The 26,628-nt window shown below is 50.2% G+C and overlaps 2 protein-coding genes and 1 pseudogene across 2 annotated transcripts; all 3 read left to right on the forward strand.

Annotated features, from left to right (window-relative positions):
* The first annotated feature begins 440 nt into the window (after positions 1 to 440).
* LOC133253647 (liprin-alpha-1-like) lies at positions 441 to 3,123 on the forward strand. The gene is made up of 2 exons (XM_061427107.1): positions 441 to 1,183; positions 2,902 to 3,123. Exons 1-2 carry the CDS (start codon positions 1,067 to 1,069, stop codon positions 3,121 to 3,123), a joined length of 339 nt encoding a protein of 112 aa, XP_061283091.1. The 5' UTR covers positions 441 to 1,066.
* A 1,226-nt stretch (positions 3,124 to 4,349) lies between these two features.
* Positions 4,350 to 10,989, forward strand: LOC133253645 (liprin-alpha-1-like). The gene is made up of 2 exons (XM_061427106.1): positions 4,350 to 4,608; positions 7,884 to 10,989. The coding sequence occupies exons 1-2, from the start codon at positions 4,600 to 4,602 to the stop codon at positions 8,292 to 8,294; spliced, it is 420 nt and encodes a 139-aa protein (XP_061283090.1). The 5' UTR covers positions 4,350 to 4,599; the 3' UTR covers positions 8,295 to 10,989.
* LOC133253644 (liprin-alpha-1-like) lies at positions 10,989 to 26,628 on the forward strand (annotated as a pseudogene).

Here is a 26,628-nt window from a genome sequence, read left to right on the forward strand (position 1 = left end):
CCCCAAACTGTACTCTGTCTCTCCCAGAGTGTGTAATTGCTGAGATGGGTGGATATAGGACCTCAAGCACCCTGGGGACCGAGGTCCTCAAATATCAGCAGAGGTCCGGGCTGAGCCAGGAGCAATGTGGCCTGTGCCCTGGCGAGTGGAGAGCCGCGAGGGTGGGAGTGGGGCCAGAAGAGAGGTGGGAGACTCAGGCGGGGTCTGGGAGGCGCTGGCTGTCACGGCTCGAGGCAGGGACACCCCTGAACCTCCACCGTGCAGCCCCCATGGGGCAGAGTCATCTGGCAGCTCAGGGTCTAAGTTAAGAGGGCGAGTTCACAGCAGGTTGAATGAACCCCTGTACCCACTGTGGGTTCATTTTAAGTGCCTGGAGTGAGGTTAGTCAAGTCCTTGCTGAGCTCGAGTGAGGGAGTCCTACAGGGAGGACCGAGCTCAGGGTGAGAGTGAGGGGCAGCTAGCGTGGTGAGTCCTCAGCTGGGTGGGTTCTGAGGACACCCTTGAGTTCAGGGGTGCCCTTTCAGTAGCCTCACTGGAGGCTTGTTTGGGGGGTAGAGGGGACAGAAGCCCACTTAAAAGACTTGCTCATTCCCAGGGGTGGTGGTTTCTGAAGCAGTTTATACTGGTCGGTTTGACTGTGACCCAGTACCCTGCAGGGTCATGTTTGACAGGGGGCCTGAGCCGTGGGCACGGCCTTCTTTCTGCTGCACCCCACACTCACCTGACGTCTTTTTGACAGCCCCTCCCCTCTCTCTGCACCCTTGACCGTGGGCCTGAGCCCAGCCCCCCTGTTACCACAGAGCCCCTTGTGACTGAGTGGGTTCCAGTTCCGGGCTCCTGGGAGACGTGCTGGAGCTAGAGCCTTCATGCCATTTGGTGGTCATAGTGTGAGAGCAGTGGTTATAGTGTGAGAGCAGAGTGTGTGAGAGTGGTGTGTGAGAGCACTGGTCGTAGTGTGAATAGTGGTGGTCGTAGTGTGAGATTGTTGGTGATAGCTCGGTGGCCAAGGTATCCTACCGTGAAACAGTGGTTGCCCCCGAGTTGGGGGCTGCCCCTATCCACGAGGATGGGTTGCAGAAGGGCCCACCTGTGGGCGTTATTCCAGCACTGCAACCCCAAGGCAAAGGCCAAGACTAGGAAGGACTTGGCTTCAGCCCACGTCCTGGAAGCAGAGTGGCCTGAGGTGAGAGCAGCCAGGGGCTGGGCCCGTTGGATTGGCCCTCACCCGGTGAAGCGTTGGGGTTGTGTTTCATTTTGTTAACATGATTGTGGGCCCTGGGCCTCTTATCTTGTAAGAGGTTGTGCAGTTGCTGCATGGAGGATGGGCGGGGGCCCCACAAGAAGGGAAACACTGGCTGGAGGAGTCACTGGGGCACGTGGACTGAGCTATAGAGTCAGTCCTTGAAGCAGAAAGGCTAAGCCTCTTAATGTCTCCCTTCTTCCAAAGAAAGGATACACGGGCTGGAGGAATGTCTGGGGCATGAGGATTGAGCTAGAGAGTCAGTCCTTGAAGTAGAAAGGCTAAGCCCGTTAATGTCTCCCATCTTACAAAGCACAGACCAGTGTGTCCAGTATTTTAATGATGGGTACCTACTGGTTACGTGTATGACATACACCCTCATAGCTACACATGTCTACTACATGCCTCTTACAAGTGCTAGACACTGTTCTGGGTGCTGAACACTCGGTATGTAGTAGGGGATACGTAGCCCAGGATTTTTTAATTTCTGCAAAGAAAAATAGAAGAATGAAAGACTCCGTGTGGTTCAGTTTAAGCAAGTTCACCACGTGGATGGCCCCGCATGCATGCAAATTGTGGTAAAGTACGTATAACATAAATTTAACATTTTAACCAATTGGTTGAATGACTGGGTGGCTTCAGTGGAGTCAGGCTAACAGATGGCCCTGAGGTGCCATCCACCTTTTTCCCAGAGGAACACTCCAAAGCCTCGTGGCTTGTAGACCTTCCCTTTTTTCTTCACTCTCCCCAGTGGCTCTAGGTCACTGGTCTGTGTGTCGTTTAAGGATCTCTTTATCCACTCTGTTGTTAGGTTTATGTTTTGAAAAGTTTCTCAGACGTCACTGGGTCTTGAGAAGGCAGGCTTGGACTCCGGGTTCTCCCCTGCCACGTGCCTGCCAGACCAAGGAGGAGGCTGAAGGCCGGTCTGAGTTGTGGTGGTCTGTGTGGTCTTGGGGTCAGTGGACCCCATCTTCTCTGGAGGGGCATGGAGATCCTTTGTGTGGAGCCTGGAGAGACTTGACATGGTCAGTCTTCACAGTCTCGCTCTCTTTTTAATTTATGTTTGCATTTAGTTTCTCATTTAACTGTTTTCTAGGAGTTTCCAACTCCTGAAGAACTAAAAATATTCAGGGAGCAGCTTCTTAGAAGAGGAAATCGCTGAGCTGAAAGTAGAAAGAAACAACACCAGGATCAGTAGGGGGATTTTCACGTGTTGACATTTGCCCCACGGGGGTCACCACTGGCCTCCGTGTTGCTGTCTTTAAACTTTGTCTGATTTTCAAGTCATTTTTCACATCTTCCCACTGAGCAGACCAGGGTGGATCAGTTCGGGGTTCTCATACCTTGCTTCAAATTTATGATGAGAGCTAATGTAATTTTAGTACATTTGAGGGGGGAGTTCTCTTAACTTACATTTTTGTCCACGCTACACTTTGTGTGGGATCTTAGTTCCCTAACCAGGGGTTAAAACCCATGACCCGTGGAGAAGTGTGGAGTCTTAACTACTGGGCCCCTGGGGAAGTCCACTCTAACTTTAGACAGAACTGGCGGGATTTTGATGTGCCTCAGCATGTTTCTGGCTATAGCGTGAGGCTGAGAGGAGTTATCAGCCCTGAATTCGAGCATGAGGTTGAAGGTGTTCCTTTGGCCCTGCCCTGCAGCTGCTGCTGGAGCACCTGGAGTGCCTGGTTTCCTGGTACATGCCATCCCTCCGAATGACGGCGGGCAAGCAGCAGACGAAGTCCCCAGCCGGCATGACCAGTGAGGTGGAGGTGCTCAGGGCACTGAAATTGCTCTTTGAGCACCACAAGGCCCTGGACGAAAAGGTACCAGCCACCCAGCCGTCCTGGATTTGTACACTTTCTGCCTTGTTAGGTGGATGATGCATGTATTTATGTAACTAGTTGACTTTTGAGCTTCTTGAATTCTTGTATATACATTTTTTTCTGTAAGAAGTCAGAGTTTTATATGGTTAAAAAGTGTTGCCTGTGTACATGCTCAGTTACGTCTGAATCTTTGCAACCCTGTGGACTGTAGCCCACCACGCTCCTCTCTTCATGGGGCTTCCCAGGCATGAATACTGGATTGGGTGGCCATCTTCTACTCCAGGCAATCTACCCGACCCAGGGATCGAACCTGCCCTCTTGCATTGGCAGGCGAATTCTTTACCACTGAGCCACCTGGGAAGCCCCCAGTTAAAAAGTATTAGTTGACATGAATGTCTCAAGATTTATTATATTCTGTATATCAACTTGCAGTTAAAAACTGGGTAATAGAATTAATTTAGGATAACATTTTGTTCTCTCAAACTTAGAATTTAAAGCTGTTAACAAGCAGATTTTCTTGACGTTAAGATCAATGAGAGACATTAAAGGTATTCTGTTACAGTATCCATGTACTAGGGTGAGTATACACTAAGAAGTGTACTAACGTATATACACACATCAACACACAGTGACTCGGCCCCTTTTATTTGAGTTGAGAGCGTGATTACGAGTAGCACTCGAAAGGTGTAGTTCGTTAGAAGAATTAGGTGCCACCTATAAAGAGGTAAGTTTGGTCAGTCATTGTGTAATTTCAGTGAAAGGTTTGTCACTTGAATCATTTTAAAAAGGAATGAAGGCTGTAGTGGTGGGCATCAGATGTTATTTATCTTTCTGATTGAAGACCCGCCCACCTGGGTTATTTGAATGACTAGTAAACTAGACTTGTGGCTCAGAGCTGCAGGATCTCTTAAGTACCCCTTTGTCCAGTAGAAGACAAATTCTGACTCTAATCACCTGGTGGTATTCGGGATGGATAGCATCACCATGTATTTTCTTTTTATGTTGTGTTTTCAGTTTGCTGCTGCTGCTAAGTCGCTTCAGTCGTGTCCGACTCTGTGCAACCCCATAGATGGCAGCCCAATAAGCTCTTCTGTCCCTAGGATTCTCCAGGCAAGAATACTGGAGTGGGTTGCTATTTCCTTCTCCAATGCATGAAAGTGAAAAGTGAAAGTGAAGTCTCTCAGTCGTGCCCGACTCTTAGCGACCCCATGGACTGGAGCCTACCAGGCTCCTCCGTCCATGGGATTTTCCAGGCAAGAGTACTGGAGTGGGGTGCCATAGAGTTGAGTTTTTCCAGGTGGAGTTTTGCTGTCTTTACTTATTTCTTTACTCTGATTCAATTTTTTGATTTTAGCAGATGATTCTTACAGAGGAGAATAACCAGGAAAAGATACTAATGGACAGGGTGCTTGATATACATCACGAGCAAGAAAACATGCCAAGTGCCAATGGAAAGACAAGTCCTTGGTCTCGCTCTCTGTCTGGTTCTGTTTTACCATCCAGTCTGTGCGGGGCTGTTGGGACCTCTCACCGATGCACTATGTAGGTCTGAGCGGCCGTGAGGGTCCTGTGAGCTCCCAGAGTGCAGAAGGCAGTTTTGACCTCACCAATTGCCCAGAAGTACTGTGTTCCCTCCCTCCCAAAAGCAGGCTGTGTAAGGCTTCCTTTCCCACTTAGAGACCCTCCGATGGCTCTCTAACCCATGAGGAAGACCTGGCTAAGGTGATCAAGCTCCAGGAAATCATATAGAGGCAATCACGGGAGCAGAGCCAGATGAAGGAGCGCCTGGCAGCCCTCTCTGCCCACGTGACAGAGCTGGAGGAGGACTTGGACACAGCCAGGAAGGACCTCCTCAAGTCCGAGGACATGAACACAAAACTGCAGCAGGGTGTCCACTGCTGCCTCTCTTAGATTTCCTGCCCATTTACTTCACCACAGAGCACTGAGTAGACTTCCCTGTGCTGTGCACTAGGTCCTTACTCGTTGACTTTATGTGTAATATCAGTGCTGTATATATGTCAACCCGAGTCTCCCGGTTCATCCCCCCGCACCCTCCCCCCCCCCCCCCGCAACTGCCTGTCAAATGTGTTCCTGATGATGCTGAAATTTCCTTCTGATTCACTCATGCGAGTCTGGCGACACCTGTGGAGCTCGTTCTCTCAGAGAGATGGGAGCATGCTGTGTGGGCTCTGCTGAGGCAGCTTGCCTGGCCATCTTCTCGAGTTTTCTGAGGTTTCGCTCCTTGAAGGGATGTGTGACAGTGATACTGGTGGTCAGACAAGTCGAGTGGCGTTTGCTCACCCTCAGATCCTCAGGCCTGAGCTGTGTAACCATGTGGAATCGTGATGTTTCTGGCGGTCGTGTCTGCGGGTGTCGTGATTTATGAGAAACTCCCTAGCGGTCACTGTGAAAACAGAAGAGTGTTGGGGATTCAGGCCTCCTTCTGTGAGCCTCACCTCTCCTCTGTGCACAGACAGACGGCACCCACCCAGCCCACCCCTCCCCGTGAGACCGTCTCAGAGAGAACCCCTCCAACATGTGGTACAGCAGGTGTACTTGTTTAGTAGCTTGGTGTGAGTAATTCTGTTTGAGAACTCAAAACAGAAATATTCGCACAGGTTTGTATAACCTACTCACACTATTCTTTGGCAACAGGAGGAGATTAGGTGTCAGAGTTTAATACGTATAGAATTCTAGAAAAAGCGTTTTTAAGACCTTTCACTTTTAATGTTAGGACTTTGCCCACATTGGTTACTTAGTGACAAGGGAGGGACCTGAAATTGATTTTGAACTGGCAGACAGGAGTTGCACCAGCAGCAAGTTCTGGTCCTGGTTTGAGCGTTTCATACATATGGTGTAACTCTGCTTTAGAAGAATTAGGCTTGAGAAGGCTGCTCCCAGCTGTGTACAATTTGACTTCTGTTTCCACTCATTAATATTCTTACTTTAATTCTGAGGAAATTGCATGAGACTTTTCCAACTTTTACTTGAGGAAACAAGCCACAGAGCTCCCTGTTGGATCTGTTGAAGGTCCCTCCCTGTTCTGGGTCAAGCCCGCCTGTATAGTATAGCAGACAGAGGTCCTGACTTCATGCCAGATACCTTCCCTCCTGGAATTCTTGCAATAACAGGGTAGTTTAGTATACTTTTTGTTTGCTGTTTGGGTTTATTATGTAGAAAAGAAGCTTGGTAAACTGAGTGGCTGGACAGAACGTTAAGACAGATAGGTGCCAATCGTGGCAAATGTGATCTTTAGGGTAGGCACATTTTTGCTCACGTCTGAGAAACTGCCATGTCTAGGACTTTTATTTTGAGGACGTTAACTTTATGTTTGATTTGAAACTTAGGACGACGTCAATGATAAACTTAAAAATGAAATTGCAAATAAGGATTCTAGGCATCGACAGGTAATGGCCTTTATGAACTGTGTCTGACTTTTATAGTAGTGAATTACTGAGGAAGGAAAGTAAAGATCTTTTCATGTGACTCCCATGTTGGAAATCAAGTCCCAGTATAAAGTTCTTATGACCCTAAAATATTGCATTCAAAAGTGTGGATATACATCATGGTAAATCAGCTGTACTGGAAGGAAATACATTTTTAAAAAATTGGGGGTGACTGCAACTTACAGGTTTGAATTATTTGGGACTTGGTTTAACCATTTTGTGAAATTCCACTCCTGACTCTTTTGTTTTACTTGAACGTGACTCTGTTGGCTTGTTAGAGTTTTTACTGAAAGAGCAGAGAGCAGCAGGGAACTTCACAGCAGCTGGCTGCCTGTTGGGAACTGGGGTCACTGTGACAAAAAGCAGGATTAGAGCTCCGGTCTGATTAGGGTTTGTACTTCCTGTGGTTTGGTGAGCCTTACTCGCTCCTGTTCCTGAGTGGTCTCAGATAATCGGGATTTAACCAGGAAAACCAAATCTGGCTTCTCCAAAACAAAGTAAGTCAGTCTGATGTGTGCCAAAGTGTATCATTGTCCCCACCACAAAAATAAAATACTAGAAAGCCATTGAAACGTATGATGGGGAATACTAATTAAGAGCATTACGATATACAAAATAATGGCTGTAAAAGGCAGATCAGAAAATACTATGTACCATATGCTATTGTTTTCTGAGGGTTTTAAAGCATATCATATTGTTTGTGTACGTACATAGAGTAATATGCACACAGAAAAAGTAAGAAAGCTGCTTAGAAACAAATGCTAACCTCTCAGGAACCTGAGCTTATAGATACTTTAATTTTTTTTTCTTTTTTTTAAAAAAGAATCTGTCTAAATGTTCTACATTGAAAGTTTTTCAGAGTAAGAAGATCTGTTAAAAGAATAATCGTGCATTTACAAATACTAGTTGACTGGCATTTCACCAGGCACGCTCTTATCAGGTCTGTATTTCAGAGGAGATGAAAGCCATATTTTGGCTTACATGCCCGTGGCCATCTGCAGTCAGTAGGGTTCCCTCTAAATGATGATTCTGGTGATGTTTTAAGAAGGGTCCATACTGAACCCTTCTTCCCTTAACTTGTCAATAAGAATGAATAAGATTCTACAGAAAACTGATCTTCTTTAATATATAAGAACTTTTTTTTTTTTTTTTTAAGACGTCCTTGGGGAACGTTTAGGAAAAGCAAATCTCTGGCAGGAGGTGTTCTGCTCACTGAGACCAAGCCCAGGAACACTGAGAAAATTTACCCTGACAGCTTCCGAAACAGAATGAATCCAGTAGACATGTGCATTTAGGTTTTGTCTCAGCTTACTTAAAGCAACAGTGGCTACACCTCTCGGCCTATTTTGATCCTCTGCTCTCCCTTTGTAGACGGAGGATAAGAACCGCCAGTTGCAGGAGCGCCTGGAGCTGGTAGAGAAGCTGCAGCAGACACTGTGGAGGGCGGAGACGCTGCCCGAGGTAGAGGCGGAGCAGGCGCAGAGGGTGGCCGCGCTCTCCAAGGTACTGCTCTGGGTCCCTGGGGGGCAGGCGCGGGGAGGGCCTGTTCCGGTGCTGTCCCACCGCGCCCCTGCCCGTGCTGCTCAGTCCACACAGCAGCGCAGACGCGGGGGTCGTGCTGCCCGTCTGAGATGGGAGCGCTCCCTGAGTGTCAGGCAGCCCCTGCTTCTGCGTCATCCCTACGTAAATTTCCCTCGTTTTGTCCCATGTTCTGTGTGTCCCCAGGATGCTTCAGCTCCGAGTCACAGCTGCTCTGAGTTCAGTCAGCCACTCAAAGCCTAGCAGGATAGAGACCTAGAAAAATCCCATTCTCGTTTAAGAAATGGCCAAAAATAGCTCTGTAATGAACACAGTTTTAAGTCATTATCCATACACTTGTTGAAGAAGTCCCAGCAGGGCACGTGTAGACCCGGGGCCCCACTTCCCGCTTGCCATCCCCGGGAGCCCACGGGTGAGAGGCCGCGTCGCAGGGATGTGGCGCTGCTGGGGGCATCGTCCCCACTGCCAGCCAGCCAGCCACCCCGTCCTTCTGGTGGGAAAGGTGTTGCCCGTGCTGCCGGTGGGCACTGGCTGGGCATGGAGAGTTGGGCCGGGTCTGTGCTGACGCGGCTTTCGGAAGCGTTGCCCGGAGCTCAGTGAGCGCCTGAGGGGCGGTCAAGTCGCTGGCGGCCGGCGGTGTAGGGTGCTCTCAGACCCTCCCAGAGCAGGGTCACTAACAGCCGCCAGGGGGCGCCCTTCTGCCTGTGACCTTCCTCTCCAGGCTTGGTTTCTCCTCTCCCCTGGCATCTCTGCTGTCCGTCCCCGGTCGGCCTTCTAGTCCGACCTTTTGTCTTCCGGAAGCTGTACCACTCAGGAGGCTAAACAGTTCGAACTTCCTTCCCAGCTTAGGAAGGTAGAACGTGTGCCTCGCGCTTGCCGCTGCCTGCTGCCCACGCTGGCTCACCACAGGCAGTCCGAGGAGGGAGCGCAGCCGCCGCGGGTGCGAGCCCGGGGCAGGGGGAGCACGTCTCCTCTCACGAGCTGGTCACCAGCACCCTCCGTGAGCCACATGTCACACACGAAGCCGCCCAGGCTGCGTGAGCAGGCGTGCGGGTGTGACCCCCACGAACCCGGGCCCGTGGTCCGCACAGAGCATGGCCCACTTGCCGGCCCTGCAGTCATAGCCCGTGTGCCGTCAGAACAGGGTTGTTGCGAATGGAGCTGACGCTGTTTTTGGCCGACAGGCGGCAGAGAGACACAGCAGCATCGAGGATAGGCTGCGCCAGATGGAGGCCCAACTGGAGGAGGAGAACAAGGAGCTGCAGCGGGTGCCTATGCTGACGGGGAGGCGGCCCCTGGGCGGGAGACGCGGCTTGGGCAGGGGCCAGTGCTGCCTTTCTCTGCCTCTCCCGTCTCTGCTGCCGAGTGTGTGCATGTGTGAAACTGAAGGCATGGCGCCCAGGTGTGGAACCTGCTTGCTCGGACGTGGCGCTGGAGTCCCACATGCCAAACTGCTGGTCGAGACATGGTGTGTGTGTAGGATGGCTGTTCCTAGGCAGGAGGAGAACAGTAGTTGTACTGTGACAGAAGGCGTGTCAGGAAAGGGTGATGATGGAGGCTCGCATCACCAAGTCCTGAGAGAGGTTTCCCGAAAAGGTTGGCCACACAGCGATACAGACCATCCAGGAAATAGAGTGGGGATCCCGGGTCCAGCCTCACGTGTCAGTACTGTCCCCACCATGCCTGTGTTCTTGGCCCTGGACTGCAGAGCTTCACAGGCGGGCTCCCAGGGGGCAGTAGTTCTGACTCCCATCGTGAGACCCGTGGTGAGGCGCCCTCCCCGCTTAGGCAGAGAGCTCAGTGTCTCCCGATCAGGGGTGCACTTCCTTACTTTCAGAACTGCTGCTCAGAGGCTGTTGAAATCGGGATGCTGTTTATGACTAAGCCAATTCAAAGTCAACTTTTGTTTTGCTTTAAAAATCTTTGAATGCCAATGCCTTATTGAGGAAGCTGTGACAGGTTTTGTTTCCTTGGGCTCAAAAATCACTGCAGACGGTGACTGCAGCCATGAGATTAAAAAAGGCTTGATCCTTGGAAAGCTATGACAAACATAGACAGCATATTGAAAAGTAGAGACATCACTTTGCCAACAAAGGTCCATATAGTCAAAGCTGTGGTTTTTCCAGTAGTCACGTATGGGTGTGAGAGTTGGACCATAAAGAAGGCTGAGCACTGAAGAACTGATGCTTTCGAATTGTGTTGCTGGAGAAGACTCTGTTTTAACAGAAAATAAACTGTTTTTAAATGTATTATGATGGAAAACTTCAAACATGCACAAAAGTGGATGGAGTAGTATAATAAATACCCATGACCCGTCCTGTCAATTAGTCTCAGCAATTTCTAACACAGAGCCAATCTCAAATAGATCATTCTTTTGTCTTCTCTCCATTTTTTTAAAATATAGTAGGTCCTAAAAGCTTTTTAAACCTTGAAATTGATGCTCATTTTATAAAACACAGACTTGCCAACTTTGTTATTACATTTAAAAATTGCTTGAGGTAATTATTTCCAGTTTTTTAATATGAATTTTCATATTGGAAAAGACCCTGATGCTGGGAAAGATTGAAGGCAGGAAGAGAGTGGATGACAGAGGATGAGATGATTGGACGGCATCACCAACTCAATGGACATGAGTTTGAGCAGATGCTTAGCAGAAGTCGAATTACATTTTCCTTATGGCTAATCCACTGCTGCAACACGTATAGCATTTCTGGTTTTGAACACTGAATGTGTTTGCATTATAGATGGGTTTAGAGTGTGTGGCCATTATGTGTGGTTCAGAATTCTGAGTAGTCCTTTCTGGGTTCACCCGAAAGCTGAGACAAAGCGTGAGCCTTTCACGTGGACTGTGCTGTGCGTCAGAAAGATAATACGAGCCACATACACAATCTAAAATTTCCTAAAAACCAACGGGCTACTTGACGTCCTTCTTTCACTGCAAGTCTTGAAATCCTCTGTGTGATTTCCACATCGAGCTTTGCACCAGCCTGTCTCACGTGCTCAGGGGCTGCACGAGGTGAGTGATGGCCATGGCCGACAGCACAGAGCTGCTGGGTTGAGTTGAGTGACTCAGAAACTTGGCCCGTTTGACTTGTTTTACCCCATGAGGAAGTGAAGTGGGCTGTAGAGGAATGAATGTGAGGAATGCAGGTGAGCTCCATGGAGACAGTTTAAAGCAATGAGAGGAGCGAGGGCAATACAGTGAGTCGTATCCCCCTGACCCAAACCCCCGCCCCAAGTCCAGCTTCTCTCTACCGACTTCATCGTTGTTAATGGCTTGCCATGTTTCCTCCAGAGAAACCTTTTCTACACCTGAGAGGGAACTTCCTCTTCATTATGGTTTATAAAGGTTAATATTGTTCTGAGTGTTTATATTTGCTAGGGACTCTTAGAGAACTTTTTCTCAGAATTAAAATGTTGGGAGTTGATACCTACTAACGTAACCTGTTCTGCACATTTTGGTGCAAGTCATTTTACATCTGGAAAGCAAGTGGTGCAGGCTGTGTCATTTGCTGTTTCATAGGACCAGCTGATCCTAAACCTGGAAACCCTGAGAGCCGAACTGGACCAGACGAGACTGCAAGGGGCTCCCTTCCACCACGGGTAGGCTGCTTTCCCGGACAGCTCCCCTCAGCGCTTTCGAGTGTCACAAGGGCCTGTCTGGTGTGTGGACAGTATGACTGGGTGTTGCTTATGGTCGCACCTCAAGGAGCCTGTAGCTTCGTGGCCAGCAAGAGGGAAGAGACAAGCATTGTTCCTTAGGGTCAAACTTGGTACCACGGAGTGTTAGTCACAGGACTGACAACACTCAAAACCACAGGCAGAGGTTTGGAAGTGGGGGGTCGACCAGTTGATATTTGGGTGTATTCATTTGAGGGGCCTGACAGACTGTGACACTGATGTTTCTGAAGAATCGCAGAAGGTTAATGACCTGTAGTCTTTTTTTTTTACGTGAATGGAGCCTGAGACATGACTTGGCATTGACTGCGGTGGGAGGAATCACCTGGCTTGTGAATGAGGAGAGTAGAGTACTGAGCATCCTCATTTTTTCTTAACTCGTTGTTATAGGGGCAGTAATTCTTATTAAGTATTTAAATGTTTCTTTGGCTTCATCACGGAAAATGGTCACAAGTGAGAGATAAACTTTAGCAAAGGTTATTAAGTGCTTAACTGGTGACATTCATTCATCTGTACGAAATCGACTACTGCTTGAATCCTGACTTAGGAGACAATTTGGAGCCCATACGCATATTTCTGTGTTTGTGTGCTTAGGGGATCCTTGCAGTCCAGGGCCCCCACCCAGCCTTCTTCTAGAGAAAAGGAGATGTCATTTGAGACACAGGCAGAGCCAGAAACTGGTCCTGTGTCCGAAACCACAGCGGATAGAGTTCAAGGAGAGCACGTGCCCTGCAGAACGGGAGGGGACATGGCCGGACTTGGTGGCAGAGCTCCTCCAGGGTGAGGGGCTGGTGCTGTCAGAGGTGGGGAACCCCTGCTCCCGGGGTGGATGAGGTGAGTGTGAGGAGGACTGCGTAGACAGTGGAGGAAGAGGAGGTGGACATGGCCTCTTGCTCTTGGGGGTTTTTGGGTAACGAGGAGGGCCCTGGTGCCAGGACCTTCGGGTTCAGATGGAGAAGCCTGGGGCCTGGTCACCAGTTCCCTGTGTGTCAGTGAGAGTGAGAGACGAGAAGAGGAAGTAGCCGTGGGGCAGGAGGGGCCACTGTACTCTGAAGACAGTGGGCCACAGCGACTGGTGCGAGGGAGGGGTGTCTCCAGGAGGCAGCTCTCAAGGGGTCACGGCAGTGACTTAGCAGCACAGGTGGGGCCTCGGAGTGGGGTTTGCGGGCAGTGTGGGCTGGGTGGGGGGCACTATGCTGGCTCAGGAGGGAGGGAGTGGGGACTGAGAACCTGGCTCACAGGCAGGGCAGGCACGGCGTATTTGGTGGGACCTCCCAGGGGAATTGGTCACCTTGTCTCTGAGACCTTCTCCCGGAGGAAAGAGCTTCAGGTAAGGAGGGGGAGAAAGATGGAGGCTGCACCCCGTGAGAGGACTGGGAGGTGATGGTTGGGGGCTGACCCAACCCGGAGGCCTCTGTGGCCCTCAGAGGACCCTCGAGAGTCCGCAGTCCACAGCGGGACTGTGTCGTACCCCCCACCCAGTTCCCAAGTGTGCTCTGGCCCCAAGCCCTTGGGTGGAAGTGGAGCAGAGAAGGGAGCAGTTCTGTCAGGAGGGAGGAGAGACGGGAGGGAAGACAGGTGTGGCTCCGGGAGATTCCAGACTTCCATTTCCTGTGCAGCACAGCGTTCCTCGCAAAACCGTCAAGCAGAGCAGGGTGTGACCCTGAGCAGGCTGAGCTGGTGGTTGGCCCTGGTCACTTTGCAGACGTATGGGGTGTCCTGTCCTCGGAGGAGGGCCCTGTCTCCCGGGTTTAGGGACTCCTGCACGTGAAGACACCACCTTCTTCCCAGAGACAAGACTGAGCAGAGCCCGGGCGGTCCTGCAGTGCAGGCAGCTCACAGTCAAGACGGGGCTGCCCTGCCTCTCAGCAGGCCCCTGCTGAGTGAGCTCCTGGCACCTGCAGGCCCAGGCCTTAGTGCTCAAGGCCTGAGCATCTGTGACACACTCACCTCTGCTTTAATGGGAGACACCAATGGTGCTCAGCTCCGAGCTGTGGGTCCGAGGCCTTTCTGCTGCGGGTTGTCTGAGGCGCCTTTAAAAACACTGAGAGTGGTACAGAGTGTTCCAGGCAGACTGTTGATTGTGATCCACGGACTTCACTTGGGAGAAGGGAGGTCAGAGCAGGCGTGGGCTGAAGCGGGAGGTGGGGTGTCAAGGGGAAAGCAGAGCAGGTGCAGGCCCCACCCTGGGACCTGAGAGTGGGCTCCAGGGGGACCCTGGACGCCCCAACCCCAGACAGCCAATCCTGTCCTAGTCAGCTTCACACCCTCACGTCAGCACTGCCTTCCCCATGTACGGGAGTTTTCCAGTTGCTGGAGATGAGCCCTGAGTGTCTGCAGAGCAGCAGGCGGCCTGTTGCTATTGGAGCAGGAGGGCAGTGCCCTCCCAGGGGCCCTTTTGCTGTGAAATTGCCGATCTTCCAAATGGACAGGCTCTGGCTTAACAGACAGACTGAGCTCTCTTTTCTTCTAACAGCACTCTTCTTTCCTGTGTGTTTCAGCCCACCCCACTTGGGCAGCGCCCCAGACCTCAGGTTTCCTGTGGCTGACTGGCCCAGCATGGTACTAATTAGCACAGTTTTGAAATTGTCCTACAAGTAAATGGATACACCATATCCATCAGCTTATAGTGAGAAGAATTCTCATTGGAAGTTTAAGTGCCTTTATATTTTCACCTCATTCGTGGCATGTATTTTTTCATACATGTCTGTGTTTTGAGCTTCCATATTAAGTGAGCAGTTAGTTTGGGCCAGACATGGTCAGAAGTAGGACTCCAGCAGTGAATTAAAAACCGTGTGTGTTCTTTATCCACTGCTATGTAACGAATTATTGCAAAGCTTAGTGACTTCCCAGTGAGCAGCTCACAGTCCACAGTGCCTGTGCATTGTAGCAGGTGGGCCTGGTTCAGGGCCTCCTGAGAGCACAGACATGGGAAGGCCCCCCAGGGCTGGATCGCAGGCTTTCAGACTCACCTGGCTGCTGGGGACAGGCCCAGGTCCCTGCCGTGTGGCTTTCCCATGGCCTGGCTTTCCTCGGAACACCCTCTGAGAGCGAGAGCGCGGGGTTTAGCCCAGGGCCTTTTGCGCCCCAGTCTCGAGGCTGCACACCTTCACTTCTGTTCGCGAAAGTGAGCTGCGAAGTCCTGCCTCGCTCAGGGGCTGAGCAGGAGTTGCCCCTTCTGCCTCTTGAAGGGACGAGGATGGAAGAATTTGTGGACCCCTTCTTAAACCCGCACAGCCTGTCGAACAGTAATGAGCAGGGAAAGGAAACCAGAGAGCCTGAGTTGTCCGAGGAGGAGGGGACGATCGTGTGTGAACAAGATGGCCAGCGAGGTGACACCAGGAGGGTGACCTTGAACCAGAGACCCGGAGGCAGGAAGAGAAGTAGCCACTTGGAGATAGAAAAAGGGTCGTGTCAACCAGCGGGGACAAGGGAGAGAGTGGGCTGCAACAGGGAAGAGCCCGGGCTCAGGCCTGGGCAGATCGAGGCCAGAGCCTGTTTCCTGAAGTGGGGAGGGCTGCCGGGGCGGGGAGCTAAGAGCTGGGCCTCAGCCCTGTTGAGGTAGATGAGCCCATGGGGCTCGTGTCAGGGACGTGTCAGGAGAGCAGCTGAGTGTTCTGGCCTGCATCCGGGAGAGGACTCATTCAGCTCAGGGTGGACTTGGGGCCGTGGACATACAGATGGCATTTAAAGGCACGAGCATGGTAAAGTCACCAGGCGGGTGCTGGAGGAGAGAGATAGGGTGCAAGGGTAGAGCTGTGGGGCACCCCGCATTCCAAGGTTGAGAAGGGGTGCAAGGGACTGAGGAATAACCGCAGGGAGGGCAGGGCCTGGAGCCCAGGGAGAGACATGCTGGTGGGGGGGGGGCGTGGGGGAGGGCAAGGAGGGGAGGGGGCTTGGTAACATGTGTTCCTGGAGCCCCCGGGGAGCTGCCCTGCAGGGCGGGGCACACAGCCTGCTGACAGACAGCTGGAGACCGAGCGGGGAGGGGGACCGTAAGGGCCACTCCCAGGGGGCTTTCAGAGACCCACAGTGGGTGCTACAGGGAGCCCTAGAGGAGGAATCTGCTGGTTCCCCTTGTGCTATTGGAAGGCGAGAGAAGGGAGAGGACGTGCTGTCCGGGCTGATGGGGGTGAACCCATAGGCAGCTGGTTCGTCGGAGCGGAGCAGGAATGATGGCAGGTGGTCCTGGAGCCAGTGAAGGAGGTAGCCCAGCCCTGGGGCGGGGTCGTGACAAAGACAGGAGGCGAGGGCACTGGCCACAGGGAACAGGGACCCAGCAAGCCAGCACCTCGAGGCTGCCCCTCAGTTTCTTTGAGGTCATGTCTGGGAAAGAAGGCAGGACCTGGGTGACAGTGTGGCAGGGGGAGGTTTGCAGAGAGAAGGGTGTGAGGTGTGAGAGCGGGAGGGCAGCACGGGGCCCCGCGGGCACTCTCCAGTGTGTCTCAGATGACAGGGCCGCCCTTGCGGTGCAAGGGGCCGTCCCCCAGAACAGCCCAAGGGCCTGTGCCCTGAGGAGAGCCACGGAGGGCTGGCCCTCCCGTCTCCTGGCTGCCCCTGCTTGCTCCTGTCTGTGGGTGTTCAGACCAGCCTGGGAAACGGAGGGCTGGGAGCCTGTGAGGACAGCACTCTCCAGTGAACTGGTACCAGTGATGACCGCTGATAGGGATCCAGTGGCTGCCGAGCTGAAGGGTTCTTTTTTCTTATTTTCCTCCAGCTTGGCTGATGGAGGCATGGATGTATTTTTGTAATTTTCGGTTTCTGTCTCTTATTCCATTAGCCCACCTTTGTGAATAACCTCATAGGATTGCCTGCCTTCCACGCTGAGACCTGAATGTCACCAGGCCATCTAGGAACTGGATTCTCCCCCTGCCTGTTTCTTCAGCCCTGCTCGCTTAAGAGATGGCAGTGTCTCATGAGCATGGTCCATTTATCCACAGTCAGGGCTTCCATGTAAAATTAGGTTCAGTTCCCGATAGACTTGAGCTGCCCTGAATGTTGCTGATGAGACGTGGTGCTCTCATGCCCAGGTGCAGACCCTGAAGGAGCAGGACTGGGAGCGCGTGCAGCAAGCCAGCGTGCTGGCCAACGTGGCCCAGGCATTCGAGAGTGACGAGGGCGTGTCTGACGGTGAAGGCGACAGGGTCACCCTCTTCAGCTCAGCCACTCAGCTGTCACCCAGGGGGAAGGCTGATGCCAAGACTCTGACTGTGATGCTGCAGGAGCAGCTGGACACCATCAATGAAGAGATCCGGTGGGTGATGCCGAACTCCGCTCCCCAGAAACTCGGTTTCTTTGAGGAGCTGTCTTCTCCTAGGGACGTCTGAGTGTTCCATAGTAAGAAATCTGACCTCAGGTCTGCTTAAAGAATTTTCAGTTTTGAGATTGCCCTTGAGTATAGAACTCGGTCAGCTGGGGCATTCTGTCCACGGTGTGGTGTCAGCACTCTGTGGGGGGGGGACGTTGTGGGGTGTCCCCCCTCAGCTCTGAGCCCCAAGGTGGGTGAGGTGCTGAGACGGTGTCCCCTGCGGCCCATGCACCCTCCTGTGTCCCTCAGAGCCCCCCATGTTCTGGTGAAAAGCCACCTGGAACAGAAAAGCTGGAGTTTTGGGGTTGGCAAATTCCCACTCAGATCTGCATTTTCCTTTTTAACTTAATACAGTGTGAAGATTGGCTTGTAGGAAGACAGTGGTACAAGGACATGTGTTTGAGTTTTTCTTATCTCATCAGTATATTTAAGATGTTTTCTTTAGACACCGGCTTGGCAGTTATAACAATTTATAAAACGGGATAGAATCCAAAGGCCCGCTTCGTGGTGAGCAGGGGGCCTTGGGGCTGGGGGCCCCGAGGCCTGCCTGGTGCCACACCCGCACAGCTATGCCCATGTCCCAAGTTTACTTTCAGAGTGGCCGCAGGCTGGTGACCCTGCACAGGACCAGGCAGAGCTGCTGCTCAGATTGTTCTCATCACGTCAGCCCAGGCCGAGGTGCCCCTTCCTGTCGGCCGAGTGCGGGGCTCCGGGGGAAAGTCAGGGGGTGAATGGGACAACCAGAAAATTCAGGTGGTGCCGCCTGCCCATTTGACGCTGAGACAGACAGCTTTGTGGGCCGTGTTTGAGCACAGATGAGATCAGAAAGATGGTCTTTCCGCATCCCTGCAGGAAGTGTGGAACGGTTATATATTAATATTTTTATTTTTACAGCAAGTTGTCAGGTAAAAGTGATTTTTTCCTTATACGACAAGTTGGCTTGATGTAAATGGTAAATTCTGTCCATCAACTTGTTATCAACAGTGAAAAACTTTCAAGATGTATAAGTAGAAGTGAAGCTGGAGAGTTTACTTCCTGTAAGAATCTTGTATTTTAATTTGAAAATCATTTTATTTGCATAATCATGTATTTAAACTGCTATATAAAATCATCCACAGCACATTAGGGGAGAAGAGCAGAAACTGTGAATTCTAGGTTAATGCAACACATTGACATGAATCCAGAAACTCACACAAAGCTGGTGGTCAAGTGATGCATTTGTACATATACAACCTTAAAAAAAAAAAAAAAAAAAAAGATCAACTCAGCACTTCATCTGGTCTGGAGACTTGTGTTTAGAAACTCCAGCTTGTTCGTGAATTGCTGTTTTGATTGTACAGAGTTCCCGATTCCCAGTGGAAAAGACTTGAGGCACTGACGTGCATCTCTGCCCTGAGAGCCCGGGAGGTAAAGGTTGTCAACTTGAGGTATCTCCTCACAGGAAGAGAGTCGCCACCAGGGTCCCTTCAGAATGTTAGAGTAAATAAGTGAAATCAAGCGTGAATGATCAGGGGCCAGTTTGTAAGACTCAACGCTAAGTTATTCTAAGTTTGAGAATATTCAAAAGAGGAAAAGTAGAACCTTTTGGCTGAGATGTTAATTGAGCAACTGTTTCTGGAATTTGCTAATCGTGACACAGAATGCTAGCCCATATTTGTTGTCCAGACACGTTCCTCTGCTGACAAAGGCAGGTGATGGGTTTTATTCTATTTTAGGTTGATCAAAGAAGAGAAGGAGAACAAGGAGCAGCGGGCCGAGGAAACTGAGAGCAGGGAGGGCAGGGGGAGCTTAGGCAGCCTTCGTCATTTTAAATCAGTGAGCTCCCTCAACCTGCTTCCCGCCTCCTCACATGCCGGCTCCTGCCTGCCCTGCAGTGGGCATTTCAAGCCCCAAAGGGGGCAGCACAGCCCAGCCCAGGATGGAGACTGGCTGGGCATCATGACTCTGGTATGTGTCTGCCTCCTCCCTGCCTCATCCTTCCCCCAGGACACTGGTTTTCTTTTGTTTGTTTTCTGGTTTTTCCCTTTTTACCCAGAAGAAAATCAGGTACATTTGCTATGCTCAGAGGTCTAAAATTTTTTAAACTGCCTAGTCTTTAATAATCCCACAATGACACAATGACAAATTAGTCTTGATATTTGGACCACTACTTAGCAAGTCATCATGAACTCAGCCAGAGCCTGCCTCTGTAACGTTGGGCCTGGCCTGTGCTGGGCACAGTAGCTACAAGGAAGTTTCTGTTCTCAGGGAGCAGACAACTTCGTGAAAGTAACCATAGGCAGTTCTCATGGCGTGGGAAAGCCGTGCAGCACATTTTCCATTGGGGATGCCTGGCTGCAGGGTGTAGGGCATGCGGTGGGAACAAAACCAAGAATCTACATTGGTCTGCTTGCTGATGGACCTGGCCACACGCTCAGGCCAGCTCTGCATGTGAAACCAGGTTAAAAGCCCAGTGCTTCAGGGCCCCAGGGAAGACGTCGGGCTGCCTCACTTTTCCGAGTCTAAAACTGGGATGACGACCTTTTGGTGACAGAGTGTGTGGCTCTAAAGCACATGTTCCAGCTTTCTTGTGTGTTTAGCTTAGGTTTTGTGAGTGCATTGCTATTTACCCCCATGAAATCACGTGTACAACACTCTGCTTTGTAACTGGACTTGTGTTATCTCTTTTTTCTGTTACCACCCATTTCATGTTAGCTGCATTGTTAGTCAGCTTATAATTAAATTAACTGTGAATCATTTTAGCAGCCTGTGAAGTGGTAACTAGTCCATTTTGTGGTCTTTTGACACACTCTTTTTATAATTTGCATCATTGGCTAATTAGTTGATATTTAAAATTCTTTGACGATTTCTCTGTGGTTTCATGCTTGATTTCTTTCCGAATATTTGTAAAAGAACAGTTCTGTGTGTTTTCCTTGTTGTTTGAGTTCTCTGACAGTGTGTCTGCTTTCATCATTGATTTTGATTTCCTGTCTCATCCTGTTGTCTGCTTAGTCGTCATCAATCCAGGACCCTCCCCCCCCAGCCCCCGAGGCTGTAGTTTACCCATCCATCTCCCCTCCCCCATCCCCCAACTTGCTCTGGTCATAGCAGTGCTGTGGTCCACAGTGTATGTCCCCTTAGTCGTGTTTGTGCTTTGTCTTCATGTCTCATTAAATGGTGTTTTTCCCCCATAGCAGTAAGTTGAATTGGTGTATCACTATGCAGTTACAGGAGAAGGCAATGGCATTCCACTCCAGTACTCTTGCCTGGAAAATCCCATGGATGAAGGAACCTGGTAGGCTGCAGTCCATGGGGTCACACAGAGTTGGACATGACTGAAGCGACTTAGCAGCAGCAGCACGCAGTTATAAGCATAATGTAGATGGATCCTAAACTACATATCATGTGTAATTCATAAATGAGATTGTGCTTACATAAAGAAATGATCCTCTTAAGTGTAGAATTAATGGACTTTTAGATATGCAGATGGCACCACCCTTAAGGCAGAAAGTGAAGAGGAACTAGAAAGCCTCTTGATGAAAGTGAAAGAGGAGAATGAAAAAGTTGGCTTAAAGCTCACCATTCAGAAAACTAAGATCATGGCATCTGGTCCCATCACTTCATGGGAAATAGATGGGGAAACAGTGTCAGACTTTTTGGGGGGGGCTCCAAAATCACTGCAGATGGTGACTGCAGCCATGAAATTAAAAGAGGCTTACTCCTTGGAAGGAAAGTTATGACCAACCTAGATAGCGTATTAAAAAGCAGAGACATTACTTTGCCAACAAAGGTCCATCTAGTCGAGGCTATGGTTTTTCCAGTTGTCATGTATGGATATGAAAGTTGGACTGTGAAGAAAGCTGAGCGCCAAAGAATTGATGCTTTTGAGCTGTGGTGTTGGAGAAGACTCTTGAGAGTGAGTCCCTTGGACTGCAAGGAGATGCAACCAGTCCATTCTAAAGGAGATCAGTCCTGGGTGTTCATTTGAAGGACTGATGCTAAAGCTGAAACTCCAGTACTTTGGCCACCTCAAGTGAAGAGTTGACTCATTGGAAAAGACTCTGATGCTGGGAGGGATTGGGGGCAGGAGGAGAAGGGGACGACAGAGGATGAGATGGCTGGATGGCATCACCGACTCGATGGACATGAGTTTGGTTGAACTCTGAGAGTTGGTGATGGACAGGGGGGCCTGGCATGCTGCAGTTCATGGGATCACAAAGAGTCGGACACGACTGAGCGACTGAACTGAACTGAACTGACACAATATCCTTTCTGTGTTGGTGCTTGTATTTAAGACTGTAAATCTCATCAGCTTTTGCACAGTTAATGTCTCTATTAGACTCTTTAAAAAAGTATCTTCTATGGTTAGTAAAATGTAAAGACTGCACCTGCTATTATGCTAGCTTTCATCCTTACATATTTTCACAGGGAACTTGCTTTAATGAATTTATTTTGAGAACTTTTAAATCAAATTCTATGTCAGGATTTTACATTAATGTCCAATAGGTGGTTAGATTTGTTCAATGTTAAAATAGGTATTATGGTAACTTCCTCATCAGTTAAATTACTAACTTAAAGTATAACATGTTTTTTATTAAGAGAAACAAACTTATAGAGAAATTTGGCTGAGAATAGACAACTGTTAAGGCCCTCTGTTGTATAGAATGCTGTGCTTTAATAAACCATGATGTTGTAATAGAATGGTATCTTCCTGAGTAATAATTTATAGTGTTTCTCTAGTAAATCTTGAATAACTTATTTAACTTCTGTGGTCAAAAAAAATGTTCTGTTTCCAGTCACATGTTCTCTAAATCTTCATGCCACTTACATATTTGCCATCATTTTTGCTTTACTGTATTTGCCGATACAGATTCTTGAAATTTTAGCTTCAAAGTCGCAATAAGTCTGGTTTCTCTTCATTTCTTTGCATGCATCTATCAGCCTAGTGATTTAAGGAAGCAGTGTCTAAAGGTAAACTAGTAATTTAGCAGGCCTTTGTTTCTCTGTGAAGTATTAAAGAGTCCTTATCATTTAACATGAATGAACACTGTGTGGTTATGTCCTGGTGAATAATTGACGTTTTAATGGAAGTAATGAAACTCACCCACCACTTAAAATGTGCTGATGGTTCTGTTGGAAATAGATCATTCATTGGGACAATTGTAACAGTTTGCCTTTCTCCCACTTGTTTGCCTTCTGATCATCTCATGCTTGTTTATAATAGACATAGTATTATTTATCATTTTTAAAATTTTCTTTACTTATTTTTTTGGCCATGCTGCACAGCTTATGGGATCTTAGTTCCCCAACCAGGGATGAGACCAGTGTCCCGGCAGTAAAAGTGCCAAGTCTTAACCTCTGGACCACCATGGAATTTCCACTTAGTGTTTTCTTATAAGAAATGACTGAATCAGAGCCATAGATGTTAGATTTGTGGGAAGCCAATTTAATGATGGTGGGTAGCAGTGTGCAGGAGACTCTGTGTGCTGGGCACGTGCTTTCTGAGTCTGTCATCTCATCTCCAGGTGAGGTCCAGGCTACTGCTATCCCCATTCAGCAGACATAAACACTGAGGCTTAGCGAGGCCAGGCACCCTGCCCAGGCTCTCACACCCAGCAGCACGGTGCAGACTGGTCTGATCAGAGCCTGGACACTTAACCGTGGTGCCGTCCAGCCCGCTTTCCTCCAGAGGCTCTTGTGTCCATCACGGCATCCCTGATGGAGGGAGCATCAGGAGGGAGCTTGCTGCCTCTCCCAGTGGGTCACTTGGATGAGCCCCTGTTGTTGGAGTCCAGTGCCCCAAGGGCTGGCCTTCCTTGTCCCTCTCCTGCTCCCAGCCTGCTGACAAGCACTCCTGGGCCTTCCCGTAGGGCTGGGGTGGCTGTGCTCCAGTTCACGCAGTTCAGTGCCCAGGAGCCCTTCTGCTGGGCACAGCAGAGCAGCGCTGTCCCCCTGAGGTTGGTGACCTGGGTGTGCCACTCGCCCACTCTGTGGTCTGCTTTGCCCTCTTGTCAAGTGGACACGGCACTGCCCATCCTGGCCACGTGGGCACCAGTGTGGTGGCTCCCATCCTGGGGGAGGACGGCCAGGCTGCGGACCCAGAGGCCTTCCTCAGGAGGAGGCCCAGGCGAAGGGGCTGGCCATGGTCCCTGACTTTGAGGCAGGTGTTTGTCTCCACTGAGTCCATAGTCACCCCAGGTGTGTCACTTCCCTGCTCTGTTCATTGTTGTTTTCTGATTTTTATAAATGCTTATTTTAACTTGAATTTGAGATTGATCCCTGTTCAGTTCCATGTGGATAATTTCTAGCTTTTGTAGCCTTCTATTGTCTGAGGGTTCTTGTTAGAGCTCGGGGAGGATGCCCAGTTTATCCAGCTGCTGTTAAATGAGTTCAGCTGTATTTTACACTAAGTCACTTTGTTGTCACCAAGCTCCTGTGGGGCTGCACGGGATCAGTATTCTTTACAGAATCCCACTAAAAAGGCACAGGTTAGTTGGTTAAAACAACGCACTCATTGTTTATAAAAATGCATGCCATGCATGTTTCCTAAAACCTCCCCTGGTTTAACCACACACCAAAATGTATCAGTAAGACCTGTCTGGACCCTGCGGGGTTAATCTGTTCCCCACACTGTCTTTCCTTTCCTCACACTCAGGACCAGCGGAAACACTGGGAGTCCAAGAGAGATCATCATCTTTTTTTTTTTTTTTTTAATTAGTTTATTTTTTAATTGAAAGATAATTGCTGTACATAATTTTCTTTTCTGTCAAAACTCAACATGAATCAGCCATAGGTACCTATATATCTCCTCCCTTTTGAACCTCCCACTGCTCTAGGGTGATACAAGATCATCTCTTAGTGAAGACCTGGGAGTGCCTTATGGAAACCACTGTGAGCGAATGATACTCGAACTGTGTGTAAGTACTTCAGTGGGTAGTTCCCAGTCTATATGTTACCGAGAAATATGATCCAGGCACATGGTGTTCGCATGGAGGGGTTAGGTACCTTTTCTGTGTTTCTCTTGTTGTCATGGTTTCCAGTAACCTGTATCATCACTACAAATGATCTTGGGTGGTGGCACAAGCTGTGTCTTTTTCTCCTTCAAACAGAAAGGTCTGGATGGCTTTGCTGAGAGGTTTCTTACTCTAGCTGTGGTGCTTCTGAGCAGCATCTGGCGATGAGCACAGTCCTTTGCTCATCAGGGCAGTTCATGCTGTGCACGTTTCACGGTGCCAGCATTGCTCTGCTGTCCTGCCCGGCGGGGCCATCTGGTCGCTGGATTCCAGGGAGGGTGGAGGCCGGCTGCAGGGAGGCTCCCGTCCAGGGTCTCTGCACTCAGTCAGATGCTCTCGCTGCCCCATGGCCCCACTTCTTTTGAACAAGACAGTCCTTTAAGATGGCATTAAGCTATAACAAGGGTTTTTTTTTGTACTTGGGGGAAAGCATAGCTAATAGATTTTCAAATAAGTTTCTGGTTATAATGTAAAGTGTGTGTGATTGCCTTTTTCAGAACAGTCTATTGTTAGCCAATTTGACACTTACCTCACTCCCTCAGCTGCCAGCTTTATGGGAAGAGGTAGGAGATGACAAGACCACCATCAAATGTGAAACCTCGACCCCTGCCTTGCCGCGGTCCCTTCGGCTGGACCGCCTGCACACGGGGACACTGCGCACAGCCACCCATGAGGACATCAGGGACCCCCGCAAGTAAGCGGCCTGTGTGTGCGTCGTCAGTTTCAGGAGCCCTGTGCCTCTTGTCTTGAAAAAGTTGCAAGGATGATTTTAAAGGAATACCACTGAGTTTGGTGCCTGTGTTTAGTGGTGAACTTCAGGTGCTGGGGAAGAAGAGCTCAGTGACCTCAGTGATTTTAGAAAACACCCATCTCTACAGATTGACTCCTGTGGGAGCTTTCTTCCTGCTCTTGGTAGAGGTCTGCCTGGCTCGGGGCACGTTCCTGATGGCGATGGCCCCGTGCCTCTCGGGTTCACTCTTGAGGGTCCCTCCCTTTTCCGCAGGGGTCTCCTCTCAGGAGACTCTGTCCCCTCCTGTGACTGACACTGTCCTCATTCAGACCACCACCTGCTGAGCTCTTGTCCTGAGCCAGGCAGCACTCGATGGAGGGCACATGTGGTCACCTGACCAGCAGCCCTGCACGGTGACCATCGCTCTTCTGTCACGGCCGGGGACGGTCACCCTGTGGAAGGCGGGGGGAACTGCCCAGAGCAGGGGAGCTTGCCTTCTCATGGAGCATCATCACCTACAGAGCAGCAACCCTGAGGGAGGGTTGGAGCGCCCTCTGCACCACCTGGCCTGGAGTCAAGCCCTCCTCGGGAGTGAGCTCGAGGCAGACAATCTCAGCTTCTGGGTGTGGTTGTCTGAGGCCGGGAGCCTGAACTGCTCATGTGGAGTGTGGTTGGTGAGGAGACTCCACTGTCAGCTGCGAGGTTGAGGCGCGGGTGTTGCTGGGTGTCCGTTTCTATCAGTAGCTCTTGTGGAGGAGTGTGTGTTTGCACGAGGGTGCCAATTAAAGGCCGTTTTCTCTCCCCAAAGCTCGACAGGCTCTCAGGACAGCCCCGGGAACAACCCCAGCAGCAGCACCAGCAGCCAGGACTCGCTGCACAACCCCTGAAGAAGAAGGGCATCAAGTCCTCCATCAGCCGCTTGTTTCGCAAGAAGGAAAATGGCTGGCCTGAACACCCCAGCAAGGAGACGTTAGGACCCGGTGGGTGCTTCACCGTTGAGAGGGAGGAGGGCCTGCAGGCATGTCCCTTCTGTGTCTCCCCTGTCATCCCCACGAGGCTCCTGTCACTCACGCTGGGGGTCCTCCTGGGAGCAGGAGCAGAAGAGGCGTCTGTCTTCTCAATGGGTCTGAGATGATCAGATGAGTTAATCAGTGGATGGGTGGATGGATGGATGAATTAAGAGTAGATGGATGGATTGATTAGTGAGTGGTGGATGATGAACAGATGGCTGGCTGGATGGGTGGATGAATGGAGCATGGAATGAATAAAGCAGATGATTGTACTCCAATGCTAGAAACATATTCGATGAAATTGATTGAGTAGGAGCTGGGCAATGATTGTTTCATCCTAACAGTGACATGTGTTTGGAAACGGCCTAAGTGCTCATCAGTGAGGGGTGAGGTACAATCTGTGGACACCCCACAAGGAACAGCCCGCCCTCCTTCTGCCACCTTCCCCATCCCCAGGAGCTCATCAGGGGTTCTGCCCATGCCCTCCACCCCACCCCACAGCCATGCAGGTCCTCCTGGGGTCCCCTCATCACACAGGGTTATCATCAGGCCCCCATCTCACTCAGCTTCCTCTCCTTGAGGACAACGTATGTTCCTGCCTCTTCAGCCACAAATTTGTTGAGTCTTGTTTGTGCTGGGTGTGGGATTTACAGGGGTAAGTAAAGCAGATGCAGTCTGGAGCACAGTTAAGTGACAAGAGAGAAAAAGGAGCAGATTATTAAATGCTATCCCTATTATTAATAAATACAATGCTGATATGGATGGTGCATTGATTATATACCAGATGCTGTGTGTGCCCCTTACCAAGCAGGTGCTGCCCCCTCCCGATTTACAGAGGAGGACACAGTGATAGTCACAT

The sequence above is a fragment of the Bos javanicus genome, chromosome 9 (genome assembly GCF_032452875.1).
Source record: "Bos javanicus breed banteng chromosome 9, ARS-OSU_banteng_1.0, whole genome shotgun sequence".
Lineage (NCBI taxonomy): Eukaryota > Metazoa > Chordata > Mammalia > Artiodactyla > Bovidae > Bos > Bos javanicus.

Bases quoted from the DNA above. Each gene is read 5' to 3' on its own strand.
- LOC133253647 (XM_061427107.1), top strand. From the start codon at position 1,067: ATGGGTTGCAGAAGGGCCCACCTGTGGGCGTTATTCCAGCACTGCAAC. The intron at 1,184-2,901 runs GTGAGAGCAGCC...CCTGCCCTGCAG, and splicing joins TGGAAGCAGAGTGGCCTGAG to CTGCTGCTGGAGCACCTGGA.